Below are 27,125 nucleotides of genomic sequence, written 5' to 3'. Positions count from 1 at the left end.
TACTGTCTGCGTGCCAGGGCCGCCCCGCCGCAGCATCGTCCAAGTGGGCCGGCCCCGCTCCCGCCCGCAGGGTGAGCTAACCTGGATATGCTCATTAGCCTGTGAATTCGTTTTCAGGCCGTTCCCACCATGCTGTGTTTTCCACCTTATCCCTGAGCGCCAGAGATGTGCTTTGGGTTACCAAAGGGCAGGATCCTGCCTTGGCCTCTGCCTTCCCTCTCCCGTCCATCACACTCGACGCCTCAGTGCCTCCCTGGTCATGCTGTTAATGCAAAACAGCCTCTGACTCGGAGGGGCTGGCAGAGGGGGCTGCTGCCTTTGAAAGGCGATCTGGCCACACGCCGGTGGACCCCTGGGGCGCCCGCCTGGCCAGGCTCCTTGGCACGGCAGAGCCTGCGGCTCGATGGCATGAAGGAGCGGTGGCACTTCCTCAGGGTGCCCGAGGACCCACGCGATGCTGTGCCCATGGGACACCGGGACGCTGCCTCCCTGGTGCCAGACTGAGGTGGCTCGAAGTTTTCCTTCCCTCCAAAGACCTTTTTTACCCCCAGGCCACCTTTTCCCCAGCCTGCAGATCCAGTTGAGAGGGGCAGGCAGGATCTTCGCTCCCCACACCAATGCAGGCAGGTTTTCCTGCAGACCCTCCTGGGCGAGCCGATGGGCAGGAGCCCGTGGCAGTCCCCGCGGCAGGCTCAGGGAGGAGGTGACCAGTACGAGCTCCTGGACCCAGTGGTGTTGCGCTGGCCAAAACTGATCCTGGCCCAGCATCAGTTCCGTTGTGGTGTGGGGGGGATCCCGCAGGTCCAGCAGCACCCACTGTGCTCTGTAGGACCCCAGACCTGCACAGGGCTCCTCGTGTGGCAGCATGCGGGCAGCTGGGGACAGGCGGCAGGGACATCAGGGGACATTTGCAGTGGGAGGACGACCTTGACAGCTCTGGTCACCTTCTGCAGGTTAATCTATTCAATAAGGAATAAGTTTGTCAGTGTGTGTGGGAGGGCAGAGCCGAGCACGGCGAGGTAGAGGGACCAAGATAAGGGCAGATACTGCTGTGGCTGCAGCTCCGCGTTTCTGCTGGTTTGTGTTCTCATGGCTGTTACATCGCTCGCTGACCTTGCTGTTTGAGAAGGGGGTCGGGGTGCACAGGAGGGCGTTGTGTTACTGAGTCCCACGGTGTTCAGACAGACGGTGACGGGACATCACTGCTGCATTGTGTGCATTGGAAGATGCCTGTGACTAATCACTTGAAAAACAAATCAGAGCTACTCGAAGTGCCCGTCCTGCAAGGCTATGAGAGAAAGCCAGGGAGAAAATGGGATTGCAAAAGCAAGACCCTTCCCCCACCACCTAAGGGAGTCCCACCAGGCTTCACCTTCCACATTAAAACGCTTGGTAGCCCTGTACTGGTGGAACTGGAGCCCTGGCCTTTGGTCTTCTAGCAGCTGAAGAAAGTGAATTTGACCCCAGCATGCTGTTTTCCTTCAAGTGCTAAGCAAAAGAAAAAGCAGAAACTCTGGAGCTGCTCAAAGACATTTTTCCCATGAAGATTCTCATAGTACGAGGATAAGAAAAGTGGCCGGAAAGTGAAGTGCAGATCATGATGCGGTAAATGAGAGTGTCTGGAGAGCGGAGCTTTCATTTTTGGCAGCAGGGAGCCAGCGGTGGGTCCTGGGAGGAGCGGAGCCTTGCTGATGGCCCCAGCCCTGCACGGCTCGCTGCCAGCCTGCCTTGGCGCAGCTCAGGACAAGGGTTGACCAGAAGGGTCTAGTGCAGGCAGAGACCCTCTGCCAGCTTTCGGCAGCTGATGGGCCCAGGACGAGCTGCTCCATGTCTGTTCAGGGGAGAGGAGGGGAGAAGAGGGTGTACTTGTCCAGCTCAGTGGGCACCAAGAGTAGGCACATGAGTGGTGCAGTGAGGCTGCCCCTCCAATGCTGTGGGCATTTGTGATTAGCTGCTGTCCTGCAAATTGCCGCACTCGCTGGGGGCCACCTGGGTCCCAAGTGAGACCTGTGGCTTTGCTCTTGCCCCCGTGACTGGAGTACAGCGCCTGTGGGCTCTGTGCCTGCCGTGCACCTCAGTCCTCGGCAGGGAGCGGCTCTTGAGCCACAGACCAGCTGAAGTTTCGACATTTCCAGATTGTTTCTGCTGGGCTGCCTGCACAGGGTTTGTGAGGATTTTCCAGCCCCTGCTGTGGACCCCTCTGATACAGAGCAGTTGCACTGTGGAGAGCCTTGGCTGTGCCGCTATGGCACCATCGGCTCTTGCCCTCAGCCTGCCTGAGGCTGGCCTGCCACCAGCCCGGAGGTGCAGTGGGAATGCGGTGCTTCCTTCCAGGATGCTGCCAAGCAGCTCTAGCCCCTGAGAGGGATGCTTGCAGTGGTGCCACGTGCTCCTCCGTGCAGGCTCAGGACCTACAGCCGCACACACCAGCCCGTGGGCCTTGTTCCTAGGATGATGCTCACGCTGCATCCACCCTGCACCATCGCAGGGAGCCTCAGCACCTTGTGGAGCTGCAACAGCCTGAACCCTTCCTCGGGCCACGAAACTGGAAGAGGTGGTTTGAAACCCAGTTGTCCGCACCAAGCCCAGGACCAGGAGAGCCATTTGCACACCACCACGGAGGGTGGGGAGCAGCACTAGAGGACAGAGCTGTATCTGCATGACCAGGGCCAGGAGAGACAAGATCACATAGCAGCGGGATGGAGAGAAAGGATCTTTGTGCTGCTCTCACAAATGTTGCATCGGGGAGCAGCTGCAGTCCTCCCTGCCCGGGGTTGCTGCGAACGGCAGCGCTGCAGCCGGCACCTGTTTCACCAGAGCTCCCCTGGGCTGACCTTTCCCAGCGATGCTGCTCTCGCAGACCCTCGCTCCCCTGCCTGCTGTCCTGCCACAGCCCCCTCGTCCCCCTGCCCTTCCTGTCCCTGCCCCGAAACGCTCTAACCAGGGTGAGGGTCCTGGTGGCATGGGGACCCTGGCCTGCTTTGCTGGCTGCCTGCTCATGGTGTTGGGGATCCTGAGACCCCTGTGCAGTGTCAGAGCCGAGCAGGGCTTTGGGATGCTCCTGGGAGAGGCTGGGTCCTGCCCAAGCAGCCGCTGCTGGCTCAGGTTGCCCCCTTTCTCCTCTGTTTCAAAGCCCCTGCCATGGCTTGCTCCCTCTGGGCCGAGCAGTGCTTCCTAAGAGACCGAGGGGGGTGAGAATGCGTTTGAACAGCCCCGCCACTGAGCAGGTCCTGCTGTGGCAATGAAGCACTTGGCGCTGCTTGGGGTGCTCTGCCTCTGCCTCCCCTGTGCTCTGCAGCCGCTGGCTCCCCTGCCCTGGGCTCACTGGGGCAGCCGGTCCTCGCTGCCGCAGCAGGAGCATCCCAGCACGCATGTTGCCTCATTAACACAGAGCCGTGGCAGCAGCAGCATGGTCTCCTTTGGTTTCTATTTCTTTTCTTTCTCTTTTTTTTTTTTTTTTTTTTTTTTCCCCTTCTTCTTCTCTCTCCTAACTCCTCCAGTTCTGCCCAAAGCAAAAATCGAAGTGGAGTCCTACTCGGCCCACCCCGGTGACCTCCTCCAGCTGCGCTGCCGGCTGAGGGATGACGTCCAGAGCATCAACTGGGTGCGCGACGGCGTCCAGCTGGCCGAGAACAACCGAACGCGCATTACCGGGGAGGAGGTAGAGGTCAGGGACGCGGTGCCTGAGGACTCAGGGCTCTATGCCTGCATGACCAACAGCCCCTCGGGAAGTGAGACCACCTACTTCTCCGTGAATGTCTCAGGTTCGTAGCGGCCCCGGGCGTGCAGGGAAGGGGCAGCCCCGGGGCCAGGCTGTGGAGCGAGGAGCAGGCTGCCTCTGCACACCTTTGCATGCTTGCCGGCACGTGCACCGGCTACGTGTGGATCTGCCCGGCTGTGCAGTGAGTTCGGGTGGACCTGGGATCTGGGGGTGCCTGGAGGGGTTACCGGCACGGTGCAGTGACCTCCCACCTGCCTGCGGTGCAGGAAGAAGCAGCCAGAGGTTGTCACCCGTTTGCATGGGGCTGGGGGGGGGGCTGCCTGCAGGAGTGGGCACACGCTGGGCTGAGCTGAGGTCCGTGTTGGCATTGATGGAGTGTGAGGCTGGAGAAGAGCAAACGCTCGAGATCGGGAGGTGTTCACTGAGGGTTGGGGCGTTTCTGTGCCCGCAGTGTCTCGGCCGCTGCCCCAGAGGGGTTGGTGGCACCAGGCACTGGGTGAGAGTCATGCTTGGACACACGACATGGAGCTCTGACATCACCTCTGTGGGCAGAATGGTCCACAATGTCTACAGGCTGTGAGCAGCGGGACAGCAGCACTGTCAGCGCTGGCTGTGCTTGCGGGCACGCACAGCATTCACCCTGACTCCCCGTGCCTCCCCACCGTGCATCAGCGCTGCGCTGCCCTGCGGGGCACGGACCCGTGCCACCGACCCACGGTGTTCCAGTTGCTGACTGGCCCCGCTTGGGAAGGGTCTGCGCACGGATGTTCAGCCGGCCCGTCTCTTCTCTTGCAGACGCGCTCCCCTCTGCGGAGGATGATGATGATGAAGATGATTCCTCTTCGGAGGAGAAGGAGGCGGATAACACCAAGCCAAACCGTACGTGCAAGACGGGTTTGCCCCTGGTGCTGCCCTGGCCTTTGGCAGGGGTGAGGGGAGGCTGGGCACACTTGCAAGCCTTGCCCGGGGATGGAGAAGGGCAGACGAGGGCGGGCAGGGGCTCCTGCTCCAGCCCGGGGCACCTCGCAAAGAAAGGGCCCCGCAGGGTGGCTGTGACTCGCCTCCCCTCCCTGCCAGAGCCAGGCTCAGCTGCTGGCACCTCTCCAGCTTAGCCCTGCTCTGGGCATCCTCGGGCTTAAACCAGGAGCAAAACACTGGAGCTCCCTGTGGCTGAAGCCCTGGTGGGTTTCGGCAGTGCTGAGCCCCCGGCTCTGCTCCCCAGAGGCTATCGCTCCCTACTGGACCTATCCCGAGAAGATGGAGAAGAAGCTCCACGCTGTTCCTGCCGCCAAAACGGTGAAATTCAAGTGTCCGTCGAGTGGGACGCCCAACCCCACGCTGCGCTGGCTGAAGAATGGCAAGGAGTTCAAACCTGACCACCGCATCGGGGGGTACAAGGTACAGGAGCCAGGGGGGGCAGGGCGGCACGGGGCTGCACACTGCGGGGGGCTCAGGCTGGCGGGTGCAGCCTCTGTCACCTCAAGGGGCCGGGGCTGGGGGACTCTGGGGGCGGCGCAGGAAGGGGGAGGACTGGGAAGGGGCTCTGCAGCTTAAGAGGCACCAAGCCCCCTGTCCACACAGCCCCCAGCAAGGGCAGATGGGCCTCTCTGACATTCCTGTTGCAAAATAGCCCTACGGCAGTGACCTGCTTCTGGGTCATGTTTGCACCAGCAAAACCTCTGGGGGAGGGGGCGGCGGACAGAGCCAGCCTGCCCTTGCCGGCTTCCCCTAATCCCCCCTCTGAGGGGAGTGGGTCTTGGCGTCCCTGGCAGGCGCGGGGGCTCTCGGGGGTGCCTGGCAGCCCCGGGGTGGAAGAGCCCCTCCACTGCCCATCAGTGGTCAGCAGGAGCTGTGCCAGCAGCCTGGGGACGCGGGCTGGGTCTGGGGGTGCCCTGGCCCCTGTACGGGGCCACGTTGGCTCCCTGAGCTGGCAGGTGGCTGCAGCGCTGCGGGGGGCTCAGCTTTCCCCTTCCCACCACTCCGATCCTGCAGTGGGGTTGCTGCTGCTGCTGCTGCTGCAGAAGAGCCCCAGCGGTGGGACCAGCGTGCCAGGACCCCCCGAGTTATCCCTTCCCCAAAGCAGAGGGTGAACCACACTGCTCCAGCACCCTGGGCTGCTGTCCCCAGCCCCGGGACCCCCCAGGTGACCCTACAAGGGAGAACCGTCCCCTTTTTTCATCTCTCAGTTTTCTGGAGCGGGGCTGCAGCCCGCTCGGGGCTTGCACCCCTCGGTGGTTGTCTCCCCGGGCAGGACCCCTGAGCTTTGGGTGCTCGCTCGTCGCCGAGTCAGGCGCCACGCTGTGCAAATGGGACCTGGCCGTGGCCCTGCGTGCCGCAGGCTCCAGCCAGGTGCCACGAGCAGCAGGAATGTGGCCACGTCACGGCTCTTGGCTCCATGTAGCACGTCCCAGGGAGGGATGCGGGCTCGCGGGTAGTGGGGAGAAGGGCTGCTGGCAGCACTGTGGCCTCCTGGACGGTAACAGCAGGGTGCCCTGGATAGCTACTGGGGCTGAAATGCAGGACTGTGGAAATAACCAGTTTCCAGCTGGGAGGGAGGAATGCAGCCGCCCTCCCTCTTAGGGAGGTCTTGCCAGGAGGAGCTACAGCCAGATCCAGCAGGGGCAGGGGCTGGGGGTAGGGGAGCCGTCCCCATGGCTGGGAGGGACCTGGGGAGCTCTCACAGCCCAGCCGAGCCACTGGGACCCATCCCAGAGGAGACGTGCCCGGTCAGCAGCACCCATGGAGGTGTCCTGGGTGGACAGTGTGAAACACCCGGGCTGCACCCTGACCAGCACGGTGCCCTCACCGAGGGGCTGGCCGTGGGGAGCAGCACGGATCCGAGCCCCGGAGCTGGCCGGGAGAAGCGACTCTTCCTGGGCTGTCGCGGCGGGGGAACAATGCCGGTCTGTTCCCTCCGCACGCTGGGGCCGCTGGAGAGGGGTGTCCCTGTGCGCTGGGCAAGGCCATCGTGCTCGGCTCACAACATCTGCTTCTCAGTGCAGTTGGCTCCGTGGTGAGGCTGTCCTGGGACAGCTGGGAGCAATTACGGTCCCTCTGTAGGAAAGGGGAAAGGTGACCTCAAAGGGAGATTTATGTCCTGTCTGTACGGCGGGGGCCGGGGGGCTGAGCCAGCACTGATGGGAACGGGAACGGGGGCTCCTGTGCTCCAGCCTGCCAGCACTCTGCACGTAACCGGCTCTGTCGTCATCCCTGTTCCCTCAGGTCCGCTACGCGACCTGGAGCATCATCATGGACTCGGTGGTGCCATCTGATAAAGGCAACTACACGTGCATCGTGGAGAACAAGTACGGGAGCATCAACCACACCTACCAGCTGGATGTCGTGGGTGAGGAGCACAGGGCTGGGGGGGGGCTTGCCCTGGGTCCCCATCCACCCCAACCTTCCCGAGCAGAAATGGGTGCTGCACCCCGCAAGGCTGGGAGTGGGGAGCCGCCTGCCCCGTGCGCATCCCCGTGGCGCAGCGCGCCCTCGACCAGGCCAGGCGGAAGGTTCACCTCGGCCCGTTCTGAGGATTTTTTAATTGTGGTGGAAATAATTTCATAGACCAGACAGAAACTTTTTCTAATCGCCTTATTAGCCATAATTCCCAGCTGGGAAGGCTGGTCTGAGCAGTTCCACATGTGGAGCTGCTCTAAATGCCAGTAAATGAACCATTAAAAATGTGATTTAATTTGATTACACTGAGCAAACTGAAGGGAACAGTCAGCGAGGTGAACAAAGGGGTTTGTTAATGCTGACTCACCACAGTGGCAGCCGCTTTGTTAACGGCCGGGGCCCTCGTTAGGTTTGTTTGACCTCTGACCCCCCCCAAATAGGTACTGAAGTCCCTGTCCCCACACTGGGATGTCACCTGTCCCCATCTGCAGCCCCTCCTGGCTGCTCTCACCCTGCTGGGAGGGGGGGGGAGGGGGGGTGGGCCCTGGGGAAGGGGACGCCACAGCTCTGCCAGGTGCATCAGTGCCGACCCCCCAAGCCGGGGTTCCTCATGCGTAGGGGTGGGGGGGTGCAGGGTGCACCCCCTGCGCAAGGCAGGTGCTTCCCTGTGGGTGGGTGGCTGAGCCCCCTGAGCCCCATCGTAAGGTGCCCTGTGGTCCCCACGTCCCGCAGAGCGGTCCCCACACCGGCCCATCCTGCAGGCAGGGCTGCCTGCCAACAAGACGGTGGCCCTGGGCAGCAACGTGGAGTTTGTCTGCAAGGTCTACAGTGACCCCCAGCCCCACATCCAGTGGCTGAAGCACATTGAGGTGAACGGCAGCAAGATCGGCCCCGACAACCTGCCCTACGTGCAGATCCTGAAGGTAAAGCCGCACGCCGGGCTGCCCCAGCCCGCATCCCTGTGGAACCGTGGGGCAGGAGCGGGGCAGCGGCAGCCGTGTGGGATGGTGGCCGTGCTCCTTGGTGGGCTAGAGGAGCTACCTAGGGCTGGGGGCCACTGGCTGGGGGCCGTGAGGCAGCTGGACTGCCACAGCTTATCACCAGCCTGCCCAGCTCCACACTGGGGAGCTCCACAAGAGCACGGGGTGGCTGCCTGGCTCCTCGGCCGCACGCAGGCGGCGCAGACCCTTTTGAGCCCAAAAGGCACATGCGGTGGGGCAGGGTGGGCTGGCCCAGGGAGCAAGCACGGAGCTGGGCGCGGGGGGCTGAGCCCCTGGTCTGGCCCAGCATGCCAGCGGTCCTGCTGACGGCAAGCAAACCAGTTGCTGTGCAAAACGCCAGGCGTGCGGCCATCCCCAGCCGTGCCCCTGGCTGGGTTGCAGCGGGGAGCAGGATCACAGCCCCGTGATGGTCTGTCCCTGCCTCCTGCGACCCCCGGGCGCAGCCCCATCCCTCCTGCCCAGCAGCGGGTACCGGGGGGAGCAGCCCTTGGGCTTGCAGAGCTGGTGCTGGTGCTCCGGGCGCTGCCGTTGCTGACCCATCAATGTGACTCCATGTTGTTGGTCTGTTCCAGCACTCGGGGATTAATAGCTCTGATGCGGAGGTGCTGACCCTGTATAATGTGACAGAGGCGGAGAGCGGGGAGTATGTTTGTAAGGTTTCCAATTATATTGGCGAGGCCAACCAGTCTGCGTGGCTCACTGTCACCAGACCTCTGGCGAAAGGTAATCGGAAGAACACCCGGCGGGGTGTTTCCTTGGACCGTCAGTCCCCGACGGTGGAAAACAAAACTCTGGGCTCTCTTGTTTCTGCTGTGTTTCTGGTGCGACAAGCCATGGAAAAATACTCAGTGGGGCCGGCTAGGTTCTGTGCTCTGTGTGTGTGTGTTTGTGTCTCTGTGTTCCTCCTGTGTGCCTCTCACCCCATCACGCAGGCGCCGGGACTGCCCCGGTGCCTGCGGGGTCCGGCACCACCAAACCCAGGTCCCGGTGGGTGCTGCCGTGGGCCAGCCCACACCTTCGCACCCAGCCCGGGCACCCCTCCTGCATGTGGCTGGGGATGACACAGTGCTGCACCCCCGGGCTGTGCTGCCCTCCTGTCTCCATCCTCGTGCTTCCCCGTGTCGTACAAGTCAGCCGGCCGGCTCTGCCTGAGGTTCATTTCTCCATGTAGCCCATTGCCAGCATGTTCGGATGGGCAGGACACTCAGTCTGGTGAAGGGTTTTTAACCAGCATCTCTTTAGGTCCGCCTGGATGAGTGGTCATCCTGAGGGTCTCTCTAGCAGGTCTGCAGTGGTCTCTGTCTGCTCCCTGGGGGTCTGGCAAATGAGACTGGGCTCTCCCTCCTCTCTGGCCTCCTTCCCAGAAGATCTCATGTCGTTTGCTTCTCCGTTTTTTGCTTCCATTTTTCCTTCTAGACGGCTGGCGTTAACACAACAGACAAAGAAATGGAAGTCCTTCACTTAAGGAATGTCTCATTTGAGGATGCTGGGGAGTATACATGTTTGGCGGGTAATTCTATTGGGATCTCCCATCACTCTGCATGGTTGACAGTTCTCGAAGGTATATACTCCTCTTCCTTTCCCTTTCCTCCCTCCTTTCCAATGTATGCATTGCAGTCCGGGAGAGAGCGCTCCCCGGCCCCTGCCCACCCAGTGCCAGTTGGCGTGCAGCGGGATTGCTGCGGGGCTGCTCCCCGCAGCCGGAGCGGGACGGGGCACGTGTCCCCCCGCTGTGTGCCCCCCTCCACCCCCCGACTGGGGTCTGCTGCCCGCTCTCTCCCTGGCCCAGGCAATGCATACGCGGGGGAACTTAACCAGGGGCTGCCCCGCTAGTCCTGCGCCCCAGGGCAAGGCCAGCGCCCGGTGCAGCGTGGCACGGGGCGCCCAGGCAGCAGCAGGGTTTGGGGTGCTGCCTGCTGCCGGGCAGCCGGCTTTGCCCTGCGGCACGGGACCGTGCCAGGGCTGTGTGTCGCTTCTGCTGTGCTGCTGGGGACGGCTGCCCCTGTCCCCATTGATGCTGCTCCTCAGGCATCAATGCTGCACGGACCAAAGCCTGATAACAGCAACCGGGAAAGTTTTTGGGGTGCTGCATGGTTGTTGTTTTCCAGCCAAAAACTTTCCCTGTTATCAGCCACTGCTTTGTCAGCCGGGTGTGCTCGGAGGTGGGACAGAAATCTTCAACTCTTACACCTCTCTCTGAGGCTCTGTTCTTGGGAGGGGGTCAGGCTGGGGGTGCTGCTGGGGGGTGCAACAGCAGCTCCCACCCTGCCAGATTCACTGCGGTTTGCAGCTGCCCTGGACCATGCCATGTGGCTGCAGCTGCTCCGAGCTTTTCACGGCGCTGACACCTCCTCTGCCGCCAGCAGCCACTTAAGCGGGGTCTGCCCCATGGCACAGGACCCTCCTCCCTGCCAGCCTGGGGGTCCCGCGGCAGATCACTGCCACCAGAGGTGCTTCTGGCTGCTCTGCCCCGAGCTCTGCCCGGTCCTTATCAGTAATTCCTGGACTGCCACATTTCCAGGCACTGCTGGATGCCCCCTTCATCCCACCATGCTCAGGGTAACCCCCAGACCCCAAGGGACTTGCCGCTCCAAGTGTAGGCAGGGCATGGCAGCTGGGAAGGGCTCCCATCCCTGGGGGTGCCCGGGTGCCTTGTCCCTGCAGGGCGATGCAGGAGAGCAGCCCCGACAGGAGAGCCCTGCTGCCTTGGCCAAGGGACGCAGGTGCTGTCGTTACACCCCCCCCCCCCCCCGACCCCATCACAACCTTTCTCAGTTGGCCCCTTCCCAGCCCAGGGCCCCATCCTGCCCAGGCACCTGCCTGTGGATGCTGCAAGGGCATTGCATGGCCGTGGGGGTGAGGAGCCCTGGGGGTGCACAAACGCCTTCCCCACCAGGGTGGGTGGGCAGTCCCCCGATCCCCACCACACACTGCTCTGAAGCCTCAGCAACGCAGAGCGTGTCCCCACCGGGCATGGGGAGGAGCCGAGGGGGCTCCCCTCAGCACCGCTCCGCTCCAGGTGGGTACTGACACCCTATTCACACCAACCCAGCCATTGAAGACACCCCAGCCATGATGACATCCCCCCTCTACCTGGAAATCATCATTTACTGCATTGGAGCCTTCCTCATCTCCTGCATGGTGGTGATCATCATCGTCTACAAGATGAAGAACACCACCAAGAAGACAGACTTCAACAGCCAGCTGGCCGTGCACAAGCTGGCCAAGAGCATCCCCCTGCGCAGACAGGTAACAGAAAGTAGAGAGGGGGTTTGTTTGCACCTACTGCCCCTCCTGCCCTTCCCGGGGGGGAAGGTTTTAGGTGAGGATGGGTGGGGGGAGACCCGGGACCACCTTGCCCTGCTGCACGTGCCACCCTCTCCAGCCTTGTCCCCATCCATGGACTGCACTCCACACCAGCAGCACAGTGAGCCGGGGGGGCTGCACAGCCCCTCTTCGTCCCCTGCTCGGCGGGGGTGATGAGGAAGACCAGAAGGATTTACAGCAATTTAATACTTGAGCAGAAGCGTGTTTTACACACTGAGGTGACAGGAGGACTCCCAGGCTGGATATTTTGTGGTATCAGCGTGCCAGAAACTAATTACAGATTACTTAGCCCAGGTCTGACGTGGAAGCAGCGCTGATGGAGCCCCGTGTGCGGGCAGGGGGGGCTGCGGGCAGGGGGCTGCGGGCAGGGTCGAGGTGTGATGGCTCCCGGTCAGCATGTCCCTCCTGGTGGGGCAGCCAGCTGCAGCCTGGGCGCTGCATGAAGGTAACCCACGGTCCCCACTGCAGGTGTCGGCCGACTCCAGCTCCTCCATGAACTCGGGCGTGATGCTGGTCCGGCCCTCGCGGCTCTCCTCCAGCGGCACCCCCATGCTGGCCGGCGTCTCCGAATACGAGCTCCCTGAGGACCCGCGCTGGGAGCTGCCCCGGGACAGGTGAGGTCCTGTCCCCACGGCGTGCGCCCTGCCCCAGGGACAAGCTGCCAGAGCATCCCTGGTGGGAGTTGGGTGGGGATGGTGGCACCGCCGATGCTGTTTGCTAATGGTGGTGAGCAACCTGCGGCTACCGACCCCCACCTCAGGGTGTCTCCTCCCGCCAGGCTGATCCTGGGCAAGCCCCTGGGAGAAGGGTGCTTTGGGCAGGTGGTGCTGGCAGAAGCCATTGGCCTCGACAAGGACAAGCCAAACCGCGTGACCAAGGTGGCAGTGAAGATGCTCAAATGTAAGCGGTGACGAGAACAGGGGGTCCTGGCACGATGCCGCAGCCCTGTCTGGGGCTGGGTGTGTGTGATGCCAGGGGGTGGGGGTCCAGCCTGGCCCCCCCTGACCGCTGCCTTCTCTGCTGGTTTAGCCGACGCCACGGAGAAGGACTTGTCCGACCTCATCTCTGAGATGGAGATGATGAAGATGATCGGCAAGCACAAGAACATCATCAACCTGCTGGGAGCCTGCACGCAGGACGGTGAGGGCGTGCGCACAGGGAGGGGGCATCCCCTCTGCCACCCCTCCAGCTGCCACCCCTGTGCCGGGAGGGGGCTGACCCTGCACCTGTGGGGTTGGGAGCCCCCGCTCCAGGGTCCGGCTGCTCATCCCGCCCTCCCTGCAGGACCCCTCTATGTGATCGTGGAATACGCAAGCAAGGGCAACTTGCGGGAATACCTGCAAGCCCGGCGGCCCCCCGGCATGGAGTACTGCTACAACCCCACCCGTGTCCCCGAGGAGCAGCTCTCCTTCAAGGACCTGGTCTCCTGCGCCTACCAGGTGGCCCGGGGCATGGAGTACCTGGCCTCCAAGAAGGTGAGGAGCTCCCGGAGAGCCATGGTGGGATGGGGAGCCCAGCAGCTGGGCTCGGGGGGGGGCGGTGCACCCTTCCTTCCCAGCCTGGTTCATCGTGGGGAGCCATCCAGGGGCTTTGGGGACCGCCTGACGGCCCCGTGCTCCGTCAGTGCATCCACAGGGACCTGGCGGCCAGGAATGTCCTGGTGACCGAGGATAATGTGATGAAGATCGCTGACTTCGGTCTGGCCCGCGACATCCACCACATAGATTACTACAAGAAGACAACGAATGTGAGTGATGGGCGAGGGCAGCGGCGCTCTCAGTGCCGGAGGATGCCCCAGTCCATGTTGGCAATGCCATGGACATGCAGGGCTGCCCACCCCTGGAATCCTCCTTGCTCCTGGCGGCACAGAGCTGATGTGGGGCTTTCTTGTGTCGCAGGGTCGCTTGCCAGTGAAGTGGATGGCCCCAGAGGCTCTGTTCGACCGAATATACACTCATCAGAGCGACGTGTGAGTAGCAGCCGTGGGATGCGTGATCCCTGCCGGGCTTGGCCAGCGGTGGGCTGGGTCAGGGGGAGATGGGGAGCCAGAACTGCTGGTGCAGGAGGAAACCCTCACTTTCTGCTGGGTGCTCCGCTGTGAGCCCTTCTTGGCCACCCCACCCAGCACCACTGTTGCTGCCGGCGTCGCTGCCTGCATCTCACAGCATCTCGCCAAGGTCATGTCCGCCCTGCCGCAGCTCGCGCAGCACTGCCCACCGCTGAGCACGATGCACACTGTGGCAAAGTGCACCAGATGTGATCCATCTTAATTTAACGAAGATATAATTAGTGTCAGCAGACAAAATATTTTGAATCCAAATTACATTTGGTGCTGGGACTCATTTGTCTTGCGGAGTGAATCAAAAGTTGTTAGTGCTTGCCCCTCCCAGCAAACAAACTTCTAACTGTCCCCGGAGCTTTGAAGTGGGGGTGTCAGCTCCACCGAGCTGGGCTCCCCAGCGTCTGCCGTGTGTTTGCCCCGGGCAGGTGGTCCTTCGGCGTGCTGCTGTGGGAGATCTTCACACTGGGCGGCTCACCCTACCCCGGCGTGCCGGTCGAGGAGCTCTTCAAGCTGCTGAAGGAAGGGCACAGGATGGACAAACCCAGCAACTGCACCAACGAGCTGTGAGTGTGGGGCTGGGCAGGGGAAGGGGGGGATGCTGGCACCCCAGTGCACCCCGCCTGGCTGGGGACTGGTCCCGCTTCCCCTCCCTGCACCCCCGGAGCCAGGGCTGCAGCAGCAGCGCAGGTCGGGGGGCTCTGGGTGCGAGCACCCACCCCAGGGCACAGGCAGGGGGACGGGCAGATGGCCAGAGTTACATCCCTGGCAGTTCCCAGCCTGCAAAACCAACAGCTGAACCTGTTTGCAATAATCAGCATCTCCCTTCGTTACTTATCAGCAGGAGTGAAGCCCAGGGTGACCCCGGCGCAGGGGCTAGCTCAGCTCCCCAGGCAGCCCCGCACCTTCCCCAGCACCCACGGGTGGGGGGTTTCCTTCCTTCCACACGGGATTAGCCCTAAATCCCTGGAATAGCGTCTTTGCTGGCCGTGGGTCCCAGGCCAAGTGCCGGTGGCTGTTCCTGGGTGCTGCTCCGCTCCTGTGGGTGGGGGGTCCCCAGCCGCTCCCTCGGGGCTCAGCCCTCACCTCCGCCCCAGGTACATGATGATGCGGGACTGCTGGCACGCCGTTCCCTCCCAGAGACCCACCTTCAAGCAGCTGGTGGAAGACCTGGATAGGATCGTGGCCATGACCTCCAACCAGGTAGGAGAGCCAACACCCACAAGCCCCTACCTGCACCCACCCTTCCTGGGATGGGTGCTCCCTGGGGGATGCCCAGTTCCCTCCTGAGCCCATCCTTGGGGTTCGTCCCTCCCAGGAGTACCTGGACCTCTCGATGCCGCTGGATCAGTATTCTCCCGGCTTCCCAGACACCCGCAGCTCCACCTGCTCCTCGGGGGAGGACTCTGTGTTTTCTCACGACCCTCTTCCAGACGAGCCGTGCCTTCCCAAGTTCCCCCCTCAGCACACCAACGGCGGACTGAAGCGACACTGAGGGTGGCACTGCCAGCAGGGACTGCCATGCCATGCCACGCCATGGCCGTGCCCGCGGGCTGCCGGCGGATGCTGCCTGCGCAGCCCAGTGGTGCTGAGCTATTGCAGAAAGGGTTCAGAGACACAGCCGTAGCATCTCACGTAACCAAAACCTCCCAACTCTCATGCCAGCTTCTCCTGCCACCTTAGTTGTGAGCTCTCTGCAGCCCGAAGGTTTTGTTCTGGTGGTTGGTTTTTTCTGGTGTTTCCTTTTCGTTTTAAAACCTCTTTTCCGTGAAGTCTGCTTGAATATTCCCACCTGGTTAAGCCGAAATTCTCTCCTGTGGGCAGCGCCTGGCCAGGGAGCCAGCCACCCATCCCGGGACGGCACACCCTGGCAGGGCACGGAGAGCCGGGCTTGTCTGCGACTTGGAGAACTCACTAAGCCGAGAGCAGCACCGGGTTTCTGCGGCCGCGTGAGCTGGGGAGTGTCAGTGTCTGGAAGCCTCCTCGGCGTGGGGGTCCTGCCAATGTGGGGGTCCTGCCGGTGCGAGGGTCCTGCCAGCGTGGGGGTCCTGCCACTGTGGGGGTCCTGCCGCCGCAGTGCTCGCTGCCCACCGTGCTCTGGGGCTGGTACCCCAGCTCCAGTGCCAGCACCAACGGGCTTTGCTGACCAAACCCACGGTACCTTGGAAGAGGGAGACACAGCGTATACATTGCTCAGCACTGATAATAGAGGCAGCCAAATACAACAGTGCTAAAAACAAAAGTCCTGTGTACATAACTAAAAATATGTATAAATATGAATATATATTTACATGTCTTTTTAAAAGGGTTGTTACCAGAGATATACCAGTTTGGTAGTAAGGTACTAGTGGCTGGTAGATATCAGTTGCTATAAAAAAAAAAAAAGGTCATATATTTTGCTACTTTTGCTGTTTTTATTTTTTTAAATTATGTTCTAAACCTATTTCAGTTTAGGTCCCTCAATAAGAATTGCTGCTGCTGCTTCAGTTTTATATGGGGTTGTATTAAACAATAATAATATTGTGTCGATGCCTTTTGGGAATACGTTGTCATTACGTGCCTGGCCTTTCCCTGGCCCCTGCGCCCCCGCGCCCCCTCCCAGGGCTCTGGCAGGGCTGGGGCTGGCCAGTGCCTGCCAGGCACCTGCGGCACCATATTGGTGCGTGGGGTGCCAGGGTGCCCTGTGTTTCAGGCAGCGCCAGAGAGGGGTCGGGATGGTGGCTGGGGAGGGGGCTGCAGCCCCTGCCCCTGCAGTTGGCTCCCCTCTGGAGGGAGCCGGGGGGGGGGGGGCCTGGGGCCCCAGCTGGGGGATGCGCTCCCTGCGCAGTCCCCATTGCCCGGGCGATGCCTGCCAGTGCCTTACCGGCACCCGGAGCATCCTGAGCCGGGGCACCGTGTCACCGGGCTCTGCCCGCCCGTGCCCGCTGGGCTCTGTCCCAGAGGTGGTCACAGTGCCGGGCCAGCCCCTCGCCAGGGAAGGGGCCTCGTGCCCCCTCCCTCCCCGTCACTGGCGTTGAGACTCCAGAGCCAGGATGCTATTACTTGAAAAGTTTATTTTGCCTTTGTATGGAGAAATATTATTTGTTGTAAACTCTTCTGTAATGAATCTGGAATTCTTGTAATTATTAAAGACTTTAACCGAGACTTTGCCAACCATGGCCCCATCCCTGGGCGGGGGTGGGTGGGGTGGTGGGAGATGCTCTGGGCTGGCAGGTGGTGGGGAAGGGGCTGCAAGGGGTCCGTGAGCTAAAGCTCATCCAAGCAACCAGGTTGGGAGAGTGGAGTTCAGAGGGCAGCGAGGAACGGTGGTTGGGTTTGTGGCACCTTTTTCATGGCTCCAACGTTCTCCGTAAAAATACTCTCCCATTCAACTACTAAACACCATTCGCCTCCTTTTTGCTACTGAAGCGACTCGTGTGTGGCTGTGACAATGCCAGAAAGTGTCATCTGGCAGGTCCCTTCCTGGGGACAACCCACCTGCTTGCCAAGGGACAGGGTCCTGCAGCCCAGGGCCCTGCAGAAGGTGCCACTGTCCCTGCAGGCTCGGAGTGACACAGCCCCACAGGGCTGGGGTGATGGGGGTCCGGCCAGGCAGCCCTCCCCCCCTGGTGTAACTGCTGTGGCTCTGGTTCAACCTCTCCACTTTTCCTGTATTTTTTCCTGCTCCCAGGGTCCTGGAGCCAGTGCCAGTGCCAGCCCCAGCCTGTTTGCATTTAAACTTCACCAGCTGCCTCCAGAAACCGCTGGCCCTGGGAAAGGTGTTTCATCACCTGAGAAGCCTGGGGTGGTTAAAGATGCTGCTGAGGACCCTCAATCGGGGCATCGTGGGGGCATCATGCACTCCACAGCCCCCCAAGCTGCTCAGGCATGCGGGTTCTGGGCAGGGGGGCAGGTGGTGGCTCACCCCGCGGGGGGGACAAGCTGCCACCCCTTTACTGAGCACTTAAATGGTTAAGGTGAAACGGCTGCGGCATCCTCACTGGCCCTTTTAAAAGCATCTGCTTGTTGCTATTTCCCTGTGTAAATTAAATCGATCAGCTGTGCTCTGCCTCCCTTCCCCCCCCCCCCCCCCCCCATCTAAATTAAGTAAAGCTTTTAATCAAGTGATTTATGTTGAATTCACAGTCCTAGATTAAACTCGCAGTCCAGGCAGCCAGGAGTGGGGCCGGGGTCTCCATAAATCACCGCTCTCCCTGGGACCAACTTGGCAAGGCAGCAGGGAAAGATGGAGCTCGTGTTTACATCATCCAAAACTGCTGCTATCACAATCTTCTGCTCATTTCCTGGGGTTACCAGGAGGGCAATTAAATATGATAATAAGCAGAGCGACTCCAGCAGCACTGCTAATGCATGCTGCGAGGCTGGGGAAGGGATGGGCACGCACAGCTGGGTGCTCTTCTCGCATCCCTCGGGGACCCAGTGCCCTGGGCATGGACGGTCACTCCTGCAGAGCCACGGGCAACTCCAGGAGACTGAGGCACCCCAAAACTCCAGGAGACTGAGGCACCCCAAAGCTGGTTCCAGGACCCCACAGGGAGCAGGACCCTGAGCCACCAGCCCCAAGGGTGGCAGCAAGCCTGGGGCGAGGCTGCAGGAGATCATCCTGCAACCCCTGTGCAGGACACACTGGGAAGCCCCACTCAGGGCTGAGTGGGGACCCGTGGGAGCAGCGCCACCCCCATCGCCCAGCGCGCTGGGTCTCTGCCTGGGGGGTGCCTGCAGCTTCTCCGGCCCTGCCTGATGCTGGACCCTCCTCACTGCGATTGAACTTAGGATGTGGGTGGGACGGGGTCCCCTGGGAAATGACCCCAAAACAACGGGGGATCTGGAGTTGCTGCCTGCGGGAGCCCCCTGAGTGGGTGGCAGGGGGCATTGGGCACTGGCGGCCACCGAGCACTCAGCCGACAACGGCGTGTTTGGCTCTCACAGCATCCTTTGTCTCTTCCACTCCTCGCCTTCCTCTTTCTCTCCTTTTAAAGCCCTCCGGTTGTGCAGGACCGAGACAATCTCTTGGCCCCAGCCCAGGACCTGGCTGCTCCGCTCGGCGCTGAGCTGGGCTTTGTCCCGCTGCCAGCCATGGCAGGAAACCTTTGCAATTCCACCTTGATGCGGGATCCCGTGGCCCGGCTCCCAGAGCACAGCTCAGCGGCTGCATGGGGAGCGACCCCCCCAACCCAGCCGCCCCTCCGCCCCGCGCGTCCCACCCAGCTGCAGGGTCAGTGGGACCCGGGGTCCGGCTCCAGCTCGCCCCGGCCACCCACAGCTGAGCTAAGACAGAACCAGATGTGCACAGCTGTGGTGGAGGCAACCTGCAAGGGGGGCACGTGGCTCCCCCCTGGACCCCGCTGCCTCGGAGCTGCAGCAGCCCTGTGGCACCCTGCCCCGTGCGGGGTGGGCAATGGACTGGCCGGGCGAGTGCGGTGCAGAAGAGTGCCAGCAGCCCCAGCCCCCCACACTCCCATGCAGCCCCCCACGGTCCCACGCAGCCCCCCTTGCGGTGCAGCCTGTGCCGAGCAGAGTGGGAGGGAGGTTCCAGCTGTAAATTGCTTTCTTGCAAGGAAATATCCCTGTCCCCGCCGAGAGGTGGGGGACTGCCGAGCGGAGACCGCAGGAAGCTCAGCAGCAGTGGGGCCACGGCTGCAGCCCCCAGCATCCATCATCTGCCCCGAGCTGGGGGCCACGCTTCCCAAAACCCGAGGGATGCCCAGGGGCGGCCGCCCCTTCAACCCCCTCTCGCAGCCCCATCCGTGGGGTGGATGCTGGGCATGGGGGGTGGCTCTGGAGGGGGCCGCTCGCATAGGGGTCTGTGCCCCTGCCCAGGCACGGCTGCCCAGACCTGCAGAGGATGTCGGTGTCCTGGCACGCATCCCGGCCCCGGTCACACCGTCCGCTCCAGCTCTCCCGAGGAGGGAACTTGGCACGGCTGTTGGCGAGGCTCCCCCGCTGCACATCACCGCCCTGACAGCTCGCGCACCAGACCCTGTCAAACGCCACGGATCGGCTTCATTTCATCCAAACAAAACATCGGCTATGAACCGGGGCAGCTGTGGATGATTCCTGCTCCCATCTGAGCCCCACCACTGTGCAGCGGGCTCGGAAGGGACCCTGCACCCTTCGCACCCCTGCGTGCTGCCTGGCTGTGCAGCTGGCCTCCCAGCACAGCTCCGGGATGGGAAGCTCCCAAATCCTGAAGGCAGCCTGTGCTGGGCCAGGGGCAGCACCGCGGCTCAGCTCCAGCCACGCGGGGAAGGCCCCCCAGCATCCCTGTGCCACGGCCTCGTGTCCAGCCAGGGCATGGGAGCGTGCAAGGATGGGCAGAGGTGAGACGGGAGCATCCCTGTGGACAACCCAGGGATGTTGTTGCCTGCACCCCGTAACACTCCGCGCAAGGTTTGGCTCTCGAGCCCTTGTTCTACATTACTTTAAGCTGGTGTAAGCCTCCGTCTCCTTTGTTACAAATTTATAACAGAGACAGAAAGCCTGCTCGGAATGCAACGCTCGAATACAGGAGGCTATAAATCTCAGCCTTTGTTGTGCTTGGGCCTCACTACATCAGTGCTTTTCCCTCTGAATATTAATCTACTATAAAAGTGCTGACCAGTGCATCTTTCCCCAACAGCTTTCTGGGGACGAGGCTGATGCAAGGACCAGGGCTGGCTGTGGCACAGGAGACGTTTCCAACCAGCATCCAGCAGAAATCCCCCGTCCCCTGGGCAAGCCGCTGCCCCTGCACCGGCACAGCCGTCCGCTGGTGGGATGGCGGCAGACACGGGTGCCATAAATCCCGGCTCCAAGCTGGGAGCAGCGATAGTGCAGGGATGCCCGGGGGAAGGATAAACTGGTGGAGGAGCTGGCTCTCCGAGCAGAGGGGAGGGCTGAAAGGTGTTTGGCACCGGCATGGCTGGAAAAGCTCTCCCCACGCCAAAGCACACACGGCCTTGGATCTCCTCAACACTTAATTTGCCCGATGTTGCAGAACAGAATCCAGTAATTTATGGGGCTCTTCTGGGTTCGCTTCCTCCGCTTGTTCGGGGGTCATGTAGCAAAACCGCTGACTCCCCCCTTTCTGCACCTGTGGGGGTCCCAGGAAGGCACTGGGGTCCTGGCACCCTGGGCAGAGCTGAGACTCAGGCACGTGCTGTGGCCCCGCAGCACCCACAGGTGCCTGCTGAGGGGCACGGGGGACCAGAGCCCCTCTCTGCAGCTTTGCAGCACAAATCCACTCGGGAAGGACTTGCTTCTCCCAGGCCAGAGGCCAGCTGCCTGCCGGGGGGGCAGGGGGTTGAGCCTCGTCCCCAAAGCCCTGCAGCAGCCACCAGCCTGCGAGGGTGCGGGGATTCTGGCTCTGCAAACAGGTTTGTTCAGGGATGCGTAAGTGTCCCAGGACTGCTCTGGGCTCATCCCCACCGCCTGGCCCCAGCACCCTACTCCCCCCAGCAGAAGGGTGGCTTCATCCACGATTTGTGCTCACTTCCAGGTGGAACACCAAAGCTGGCAGCCCTGCCGCACGGCTGGGGGTCACCACAGAAAAACCGGGGAAGAGCAAGCCCCAGCTTCCAGATCTTTCTAAATTAAAAGCACAGGAGGAAAACAGACATGAAGCAAGCTCTCGCACAGGCGCCAGCGTGGCACGGCCACAGTGGAGCACAGCCAGGAGGATGGGGCTGTGGGAGCACCTTAGCTCGCCCGCAGCCGTGCAGTGCCCAGGTGGTGCCGCAGGCTCCCTGCCAGTCCCTCGTCGCTCTCCATCTGCAAAACCTCTCAGCAGAAGAATGTGCTGCTCCCTCAGCAGCAGGCACAGGCTGGCTCTGCCTTCATCCTGCCCAGGACACCCCGCCAGCCCCCTCCTCTCTTGCCGCCTCAAGCAGGGGCTGCCAGGCAGGAGCATCCCGAGGGAGCTGCTGGAGCTGGCGCAGGGTCGGCGCTCGGAGGGAGCAGGTAGGCAATGAGGACAGCTCACTGCGAGCTGAGCTAACGGGGGCTAAGCCAAGCCCCGGGGCTGGGTGCCCATCACGGCCCTGGGTGCCAACCACTGCTTCCCATGTTAATTATTGTTAATGACCATAAAACAAGCAGACAACAGGCCACCTCATGCTTCCACACCTCGGCTGGGTAACTTGCAGCTCTTGACACCCCAGTGAAGCTGCCAAGGCTGCAGAGCTGAGCAGCTCGCTTGGATCTTGGGTTACCTGGAGGAAACACGCCGTGTTTAAGGACGGCAGCGGTGGGTGAGTTTCAGACAGCTGCAGGGCTGGGGGGCCACCTGACCCCAGCAGATGGACCCGTCCCTGTCCCCATCCCCATCCCTGTCCCTATCTCTGGCAGAAGGCATCTCTCAGGCAGTGCAGGATGCTTGAGGGCTGCCAGACCTTTTGGACAAAGCTGCTGCTCCTCTGAGGGCTGGTTGAGCCCAGCTGGCAAAGCAGCGCTCAAAGGAGCTAGTATCTGATCATTCCAACTCAACCTTCCCCAGGCAGTTGCTAAACGCTGCCAGGAGGAGATCAGTCAGGTTCAGAAGTCAGAGCAGTCGCAGGTCTGGAACACTGGGCGGGAGGAGATGACTTCCCTCATTATCCTGTATTATGTGGTATAAGATGTTCTCCTAAGATGTATTTAAGGACTGTCGGAGTGGCCATCTTTCAAGGGAACATTACCCATTTGCAGGAAATTTAAGGGTATTATCTCCTATTTTCTGCCTACCTCTTGCACCAAGACCGGAAAAGCCTCTGACAATTTGAAATTCAACTCCAAATTCTCCAAACACCCTGAAAACTTTCCAGGCTGCCAGAATAATGTGGCGCTTGTCCCCCGGCCAGGCCTGCCATTGCGCCGTGCAGCCCAGAGCCTGGCAGTGGGAGGGATCCCACCGAGATGGGGATGCAGAGTGGCTCAGGGGGTGATGTGGGCTCCCTAGGTGCCGCTGGGCTCTGTGTGGGGCTGGCACCCCCTTCCCGGGAGCCTGGCAGAGCCAAAGCAGCCCTGGGAGGGGGGGCACGTGTCTTTGCCCCGCCGCAGCCAAAGCGCTGGCTGGCAGAGCTGGTTCCTCCCCGGCTGAGTCCCGACTCCTTTCTGTATCAGGGGAGCAAACGGGCCCCCTGGGTGCCAGGAGCTGGGGCAGGGGGTCTGCAGCACTCAGGGGCATGGAGAAAAGCTTTTGGGTGGCCACAGGTAGATCTCCCGGTGTGCCGGTCCACCGGCTGCATGGGGCAGCCCACGGCAGAGCCGGCTGAGGGCTGGTGCTGGAGCCGTGCAGCACGCCCAACGCGGAGCATCCCCGAGGGACAAGGCCTGTGGAGCACTGCTGAGACGTGCAAGGGGCAGCCCCAGCAAGACCCCCCATGCTCCAAGTGTGCATGGGCAAGACAGAGCCATTTCCCCCTCTCCTCTGGGGCAGGAACACCAGGGCACAGCCTCCCCTTTGCTGGGTGGCCTGAGCAATCAGCTGTTGGTGATTTGCACTTTGGCACAGCCCTGTGCTGTCCCCCGGGACCACCATGCTCTGAGCAGGACCCCTGGCAGGGGAGTATCTCCTCCAGCTCCTGGGCTGGGTGCACCCCAGGGCGCTGTGCCCCCCTGCACTGCTCACTTGTCATCTGCAAAGTGGGAACAGTTCCAAAAGCACAGCCCTGCTCCCTTGCTCACCCCTGGGACCCCTTAGGCTCTGCCAGAAGCCCCCGGGGAGGTAGAGCCACTCCTGAGAGCCCTGGTTGGGCGGGGGGAGCAGGTGGATCCCTTTAAAACCAGAGCAGGAAAAGGGCTCCTGCCCTGTAGCTGCCCTACAGCCCCCAGAGCGTTCCAGGTACAACTGGTAAGTGCTCCCCAGCTTCACCACAGCCCCCAGAGTGTCCCAGGCATCACTAGTAAGTGCTCCACAGCTCCAGGGCTGGGTGCTTTTGCTGCTGTTATTATTATTCTGTAGGGGATAGCTTGGGTTTTGCATAACAGGCTGTGAAATGGGCTGAGAGGGGTCTTCTCCCCACAGCTGCTCTCTCCTGCCTCTGCCCAAGCAGTTCAGCTGCTGGTGGCTGGGGTTTCTCTGGAAATGTTGCTGGTGAGCTGCTGCTGACGCCCATTCCCAGCTGTGGAGAAACTTGTGCATGGCCTTTGCCTCTCCAGAGGGCTGCAGGCACGTGCCATCACCCGAAACCCTCATTTACAGAGTCAGGTGCTCAGACACCCCAGATAATGCTGCTTTAGTGCAGGCAGGTTGGAAAACAGGACAGTGTTGATTCTACAGCTCCAGAAGCAAAGACAGAAAAAGCCTTCCTCCTCCCTGCTCATCCCCCCAACAGCCCTTATCAGGGGCCGATGCTGCCAGGCACAACCTTGGCGCTGCTGCAGCGAGGCAGTGACTATCCTGCCCTGTACCTGTGACCAGGTGGGCTCAGACCCCCTCAGGTCTGCAACAGAGTGTTCGTACTGGTTCAAAAATCAGCTTTCCCGAGCCTGTCTCTGCTGTTTACCCTGGGAAGCCGACAGCCTAATCCTGCTCAGCTGTCAGTGCTGCCGGCACCCTGGTCTGTGTTGGATGCAGCCTTAAGGAAGGGGGAAGGTGAGCCTGTTGCCGCTGTGCGGAAGGTACCTACCTACCGGGCTCGCTCGCTGCACCGGGGACCTTGCTTCCACGGGCTGCAAGCGCAGCGGTGACAAGCTTGGCAAGCTGGTAGGAGCGCAGGAAGCACGTCTGTGTGCTGGTGACGCTGGCACAGGGAGTCTCCCGGGGGGCACGGGGCAGGACGTGGCTCCGGCACTGGCTCCCAGGCAGTCCGCAGGAGCGGTGCCCAGGCAGCGATGCCCATGGGTGAGCGGGAGCCTTGGGACCCCATCTCCACTGTGCCTGTGCCCCACTGATGGGCTGCCCATGGGGGTGTGCAAGGGGCAGGAGGGGTGTCTGGGGGGCAGGCAGCCGGGGCAGCACTGCAAAGCGTGGGGCCAGCTCTTCGGTGTGCATCCAAGCGGGATTGTGTTGCCTGCGCTGGCCGGAGCGGGCCTGGGCGCGATGCCGGGGTCTGAGCTTTGAAGCTCAGCTGCTGCTGCAGGCACAGCGAGAACAGAGACCTTTGAAGTCTGGTTGGTGCTGAAAACACTTCATTACGCTGCGCTAATGAATGGCTGATTCTGGGAATTGGAAATTCCTCAGCCATGATGGGTGCCTTCAGACGGGCTCTGCTGGGAGGGCATTTCTGGGTAACGCTCCCTCCTGTGGCTCTTAATTGCCCCTGGAAATAAAAACATTTTCTCAACCCAACTTTGCCTTCCCTGACACAGGCGTTGGCTTGTTAGGGGAGGGTTGCGTGCAAGGACCAGGCTCTCCATGTGCTGCTCTGTTGTTACAGGGCTGCAGCCAGCTCTTTAAAATGAGAAAGGGCTCACAACGCTCCTTCTACATGTGGCTTTTATGTGCTGCTTGGGGAGCTGGAGCTTGAGCCCAGCATGGCTGTTGGCTGGGCGCAAGCTGGAGCAGAGCCCTGCAGGCGGCTGTCCCCCCCCAGGCTGGCTCAGGTAGCCCCAGAAAGCGGGGAGCAGCACGAGCAGCAAGCGAGCCCTCGGTGCGGCAAGGAGCACGGCTTGTCTTTGATGGGATCTGAGCGGTTTGGGCACTGGATGCTGAATGTCGCTTCTCTTGGGAGGCAGGATCCTGGCTTAAATCCACCGGGCTTCACAGGCAGCTGTAGGAGCACCCGGGACGTGCGATGTTTTGCATCCCTTTGTAAGGTGTGCGTTCAGCACACGCTGCCGGTGCCTGGCCCGGAGGTGGCCCGACCCGGGCAGGGTGGCTGCGTGGGCACAGACGGAGCTGGGCACACGCAGAGCTTGGCAGCAGCTTGGGGTGCTCCCAAAGGCGGCATTGGAGCTCCACGCAGCCCATTTTGGGGCGTTTCGGGACAAGAATTGGATGCTGCTGCTATCTGCCGGTGGGTAGTGGCACTGGCCACGCGTGGCCGTGTGCCGGCGCAGGACCACCCCCCCCACTCCTGCTGGGACACGGGTGGAGGTGGATGTGCAGCTCCGCACCGGTGCTCGTGCACCCTGGTGGGAGTTATTTCCCTCCTTGTAGCTGGTGCGGTGCTGCGCTTTGGGTTTGGTGTGAGCGCAACGCTGAGAGCACACTGATGGGTTTGGTCCTTGCTGGGCGATGTCAATACTAAGTCAAGGGCTTTCTAGTTTCTTGGACCCTGTCAGTGAGAGGGCTGGAGGGACATGGGGAATCAGGAGGGGACACGGCTGGGACAGCTGACCTGAACTAGCCAAAGGGATATTCCATACCACAGACCCTCACACTCAGCGTATGAACCAGGGGGAGTCGGCTGGGGCCGGCCAGTCACTGCTGGGGGCCCGGCTAGGCCAGGGGTGAGCAGATATCATTTGGGGCTTTTTTGTTCCTTTTTGGATTTTTTTTCCCTTTGGGATTCTCTCTCCTCATTACAATTAGTATATTTTAATTATTAAATTGTTCTTAACCCACGAGTTGTAGCTTTTTCCTGAACCTCCTCCCCATCCCTTGGCAGGGGAAAGCAAGTGAGCAGCTGTGCGGTGCTTAGCTGCTGGCTGGGGTTAAACCATGACAGGTACCAGCGATGGCTTCCAGCTTAGGGGAAGCCCTGGCTGAGGTTTATTTGTGAGCTTCCTGCGTAGACTAATTACTTCACATCATACTGAAAAACACGTCCCTTGGTAATAGTAATGTGAACTACTGACTGCTGGCAACAAACGGGGGTTTGGGGCAGTGTGGCAGAGCTAGAAAAATCATTAACGGAATTGTTGTACCTATCTGCTGGTGTGGAACAGGGATTGATTCCCGCAGATTGCATTAATGTTAGCGACACTGCCTGTCCTACAGCGATGGCTCTCGAGATGCCTGTCTCAAATGCCAGTTGCAGACACCTGGAGGAGGCCTCCCACCGTGGCCCCAGGGCAGTGGCCCTTTGGTTAGCAGTACCGGCTTTTCTACTCGTCTTGAAGCTGCATGTGTAGCCCCATGAGAGCACACACAACTCTGGCTTCTGAATCGATGCAGCAGATTGGTGACTCGAAGATAACGCAGATCCTGAACGCGTGGCTTGGCTGCAGCTGCCTCAATCCCTGCAGCAACACTTACTCAAGCTTATTTCACTGCTGCTTCTCTTCTTTTGCACTTCAAGAAATCTTATCCAGTTACACAGAGCTTGTTTACTTTATCAAAAGGTAACAACTTCCCTCCTGTCTGTGACATCTTGCTTTGATAAGGTTTAGTGAACTAGGCTGGCTCTGCAAACCCTATTTGTGTGCTTCACAACAGGGGAACCTTTCCCTCGCGTAGCTCTTCCCACTCACCCTGAAATCAGGAATTTACGCTGTTTACTTGCTTTAGCCATACTACAGAAGCTACTTGCATTCTTTCACTTCTTCACTCTAGTCTTGGTGCTCAACACCAGTGAAACCTCGCACTGAACAACATTCGTACTCAGCTCTTCAGGGGACAAACTGCTTTTCTAGCTGAAGCAGGCTCTGCCGATGTTAGGTCACAGTTCTGTTCAAGTAACAGCAACAATCAGCGCTGGAGACGAGGCTTCTGTTAAACAGACAAGCAGCCAAAGGCTCTTCTGTCTCAGCCAGCGAAGTAATGGCACCAGCGACATCT

At 61.1% G+C, this 27,125-nt stretch overlaps 1 protein-coding gene across 2 annotated transcripts in view; it reads left to right on the top strand.

Moving 5' to 3' along the window:
* FGFR1 (fibroblast growth factor receptor 1) overlaps nt 1–16,648 on the top strand; it is a 29,923-nt gene extending 13,275 nt beyond the window's left edge. Inside the window, exons 3-18 of one of the 2 annotated variants that reach the window (XM_080370518.1) lie at nt 3,501–3,764; nt 4,517–4,600; nt 4,944–5,119; nt 6,944–7,067; nt 7,850–8,040; nt 9,535–9,679; nt 11,171–11,367; nt 11,914–12,059; nt 12,224–12,345; nt 12,475–12,585; nt 12,730–12,920; nt 13,070–13,192; nt 13,344–13,414; nt 13,933–14,070; nt 14,602–14,707; nt 14,823–16,648. In XM_080370518.1, the coding sequence (XP_080226644.1) occupies nt 3,501–3,764; nt 4,517–4,600; nt 4,944–5,119; nt 6,944–7,067; nt 7,850–8,040; nt 9,535–9,679; nt 11,171–11,367; nt 11,914–12,059; nt 12,224–12,345; nt 12,475–12,585; nt 12,730–12,920; nt 13,070–13,192; nt 13,344–13,414; nt 13,933–14,070; nt 14,602–14,707; nt 14,823–14,999 (2,366 nt within the window). In that variant the 3' untranslated portion in view covers nt 15,000–16,648. The remainder of the gene's footprint in view (nt 1–3,500; nt 3,765–4,516; nt 4,601–4,943; nt 5,120–6,943; nt 7,068–7,849; nt 8,041–9,534; nt 9,680–11,170; nt 11,368–11,913; nt 12,060–12,223; nt 12,346–12,474; nt 12,586–12,729; nt 12,921–13,069; nt 13,193–13,343; nt 13,415–13,932; nt 14,071–14,601; nt 14,708–14,822) is intronic. The other variant, XM_080370519.1, reaches the window with a different exon arrangement.
* The last annotated feature ends 10,477 nt before the right edge of the window (nt 16,649–27,125 follow it).

The sequence above is a fragment of the Falco punctatus genome, assembly GCF_963210335.1.
Source record: "Falco punctatus genome assembly, chromosome: 20".
Classification (NCBI taxonomy): Eukaryota; Metazoa; Chordata; class Aves; order Falconiformes; family Falconidae; genus Falco; species Falco punctatus.
This window is presented reverse-complemented; position numbering and strand designations above follow the sequence as displayed.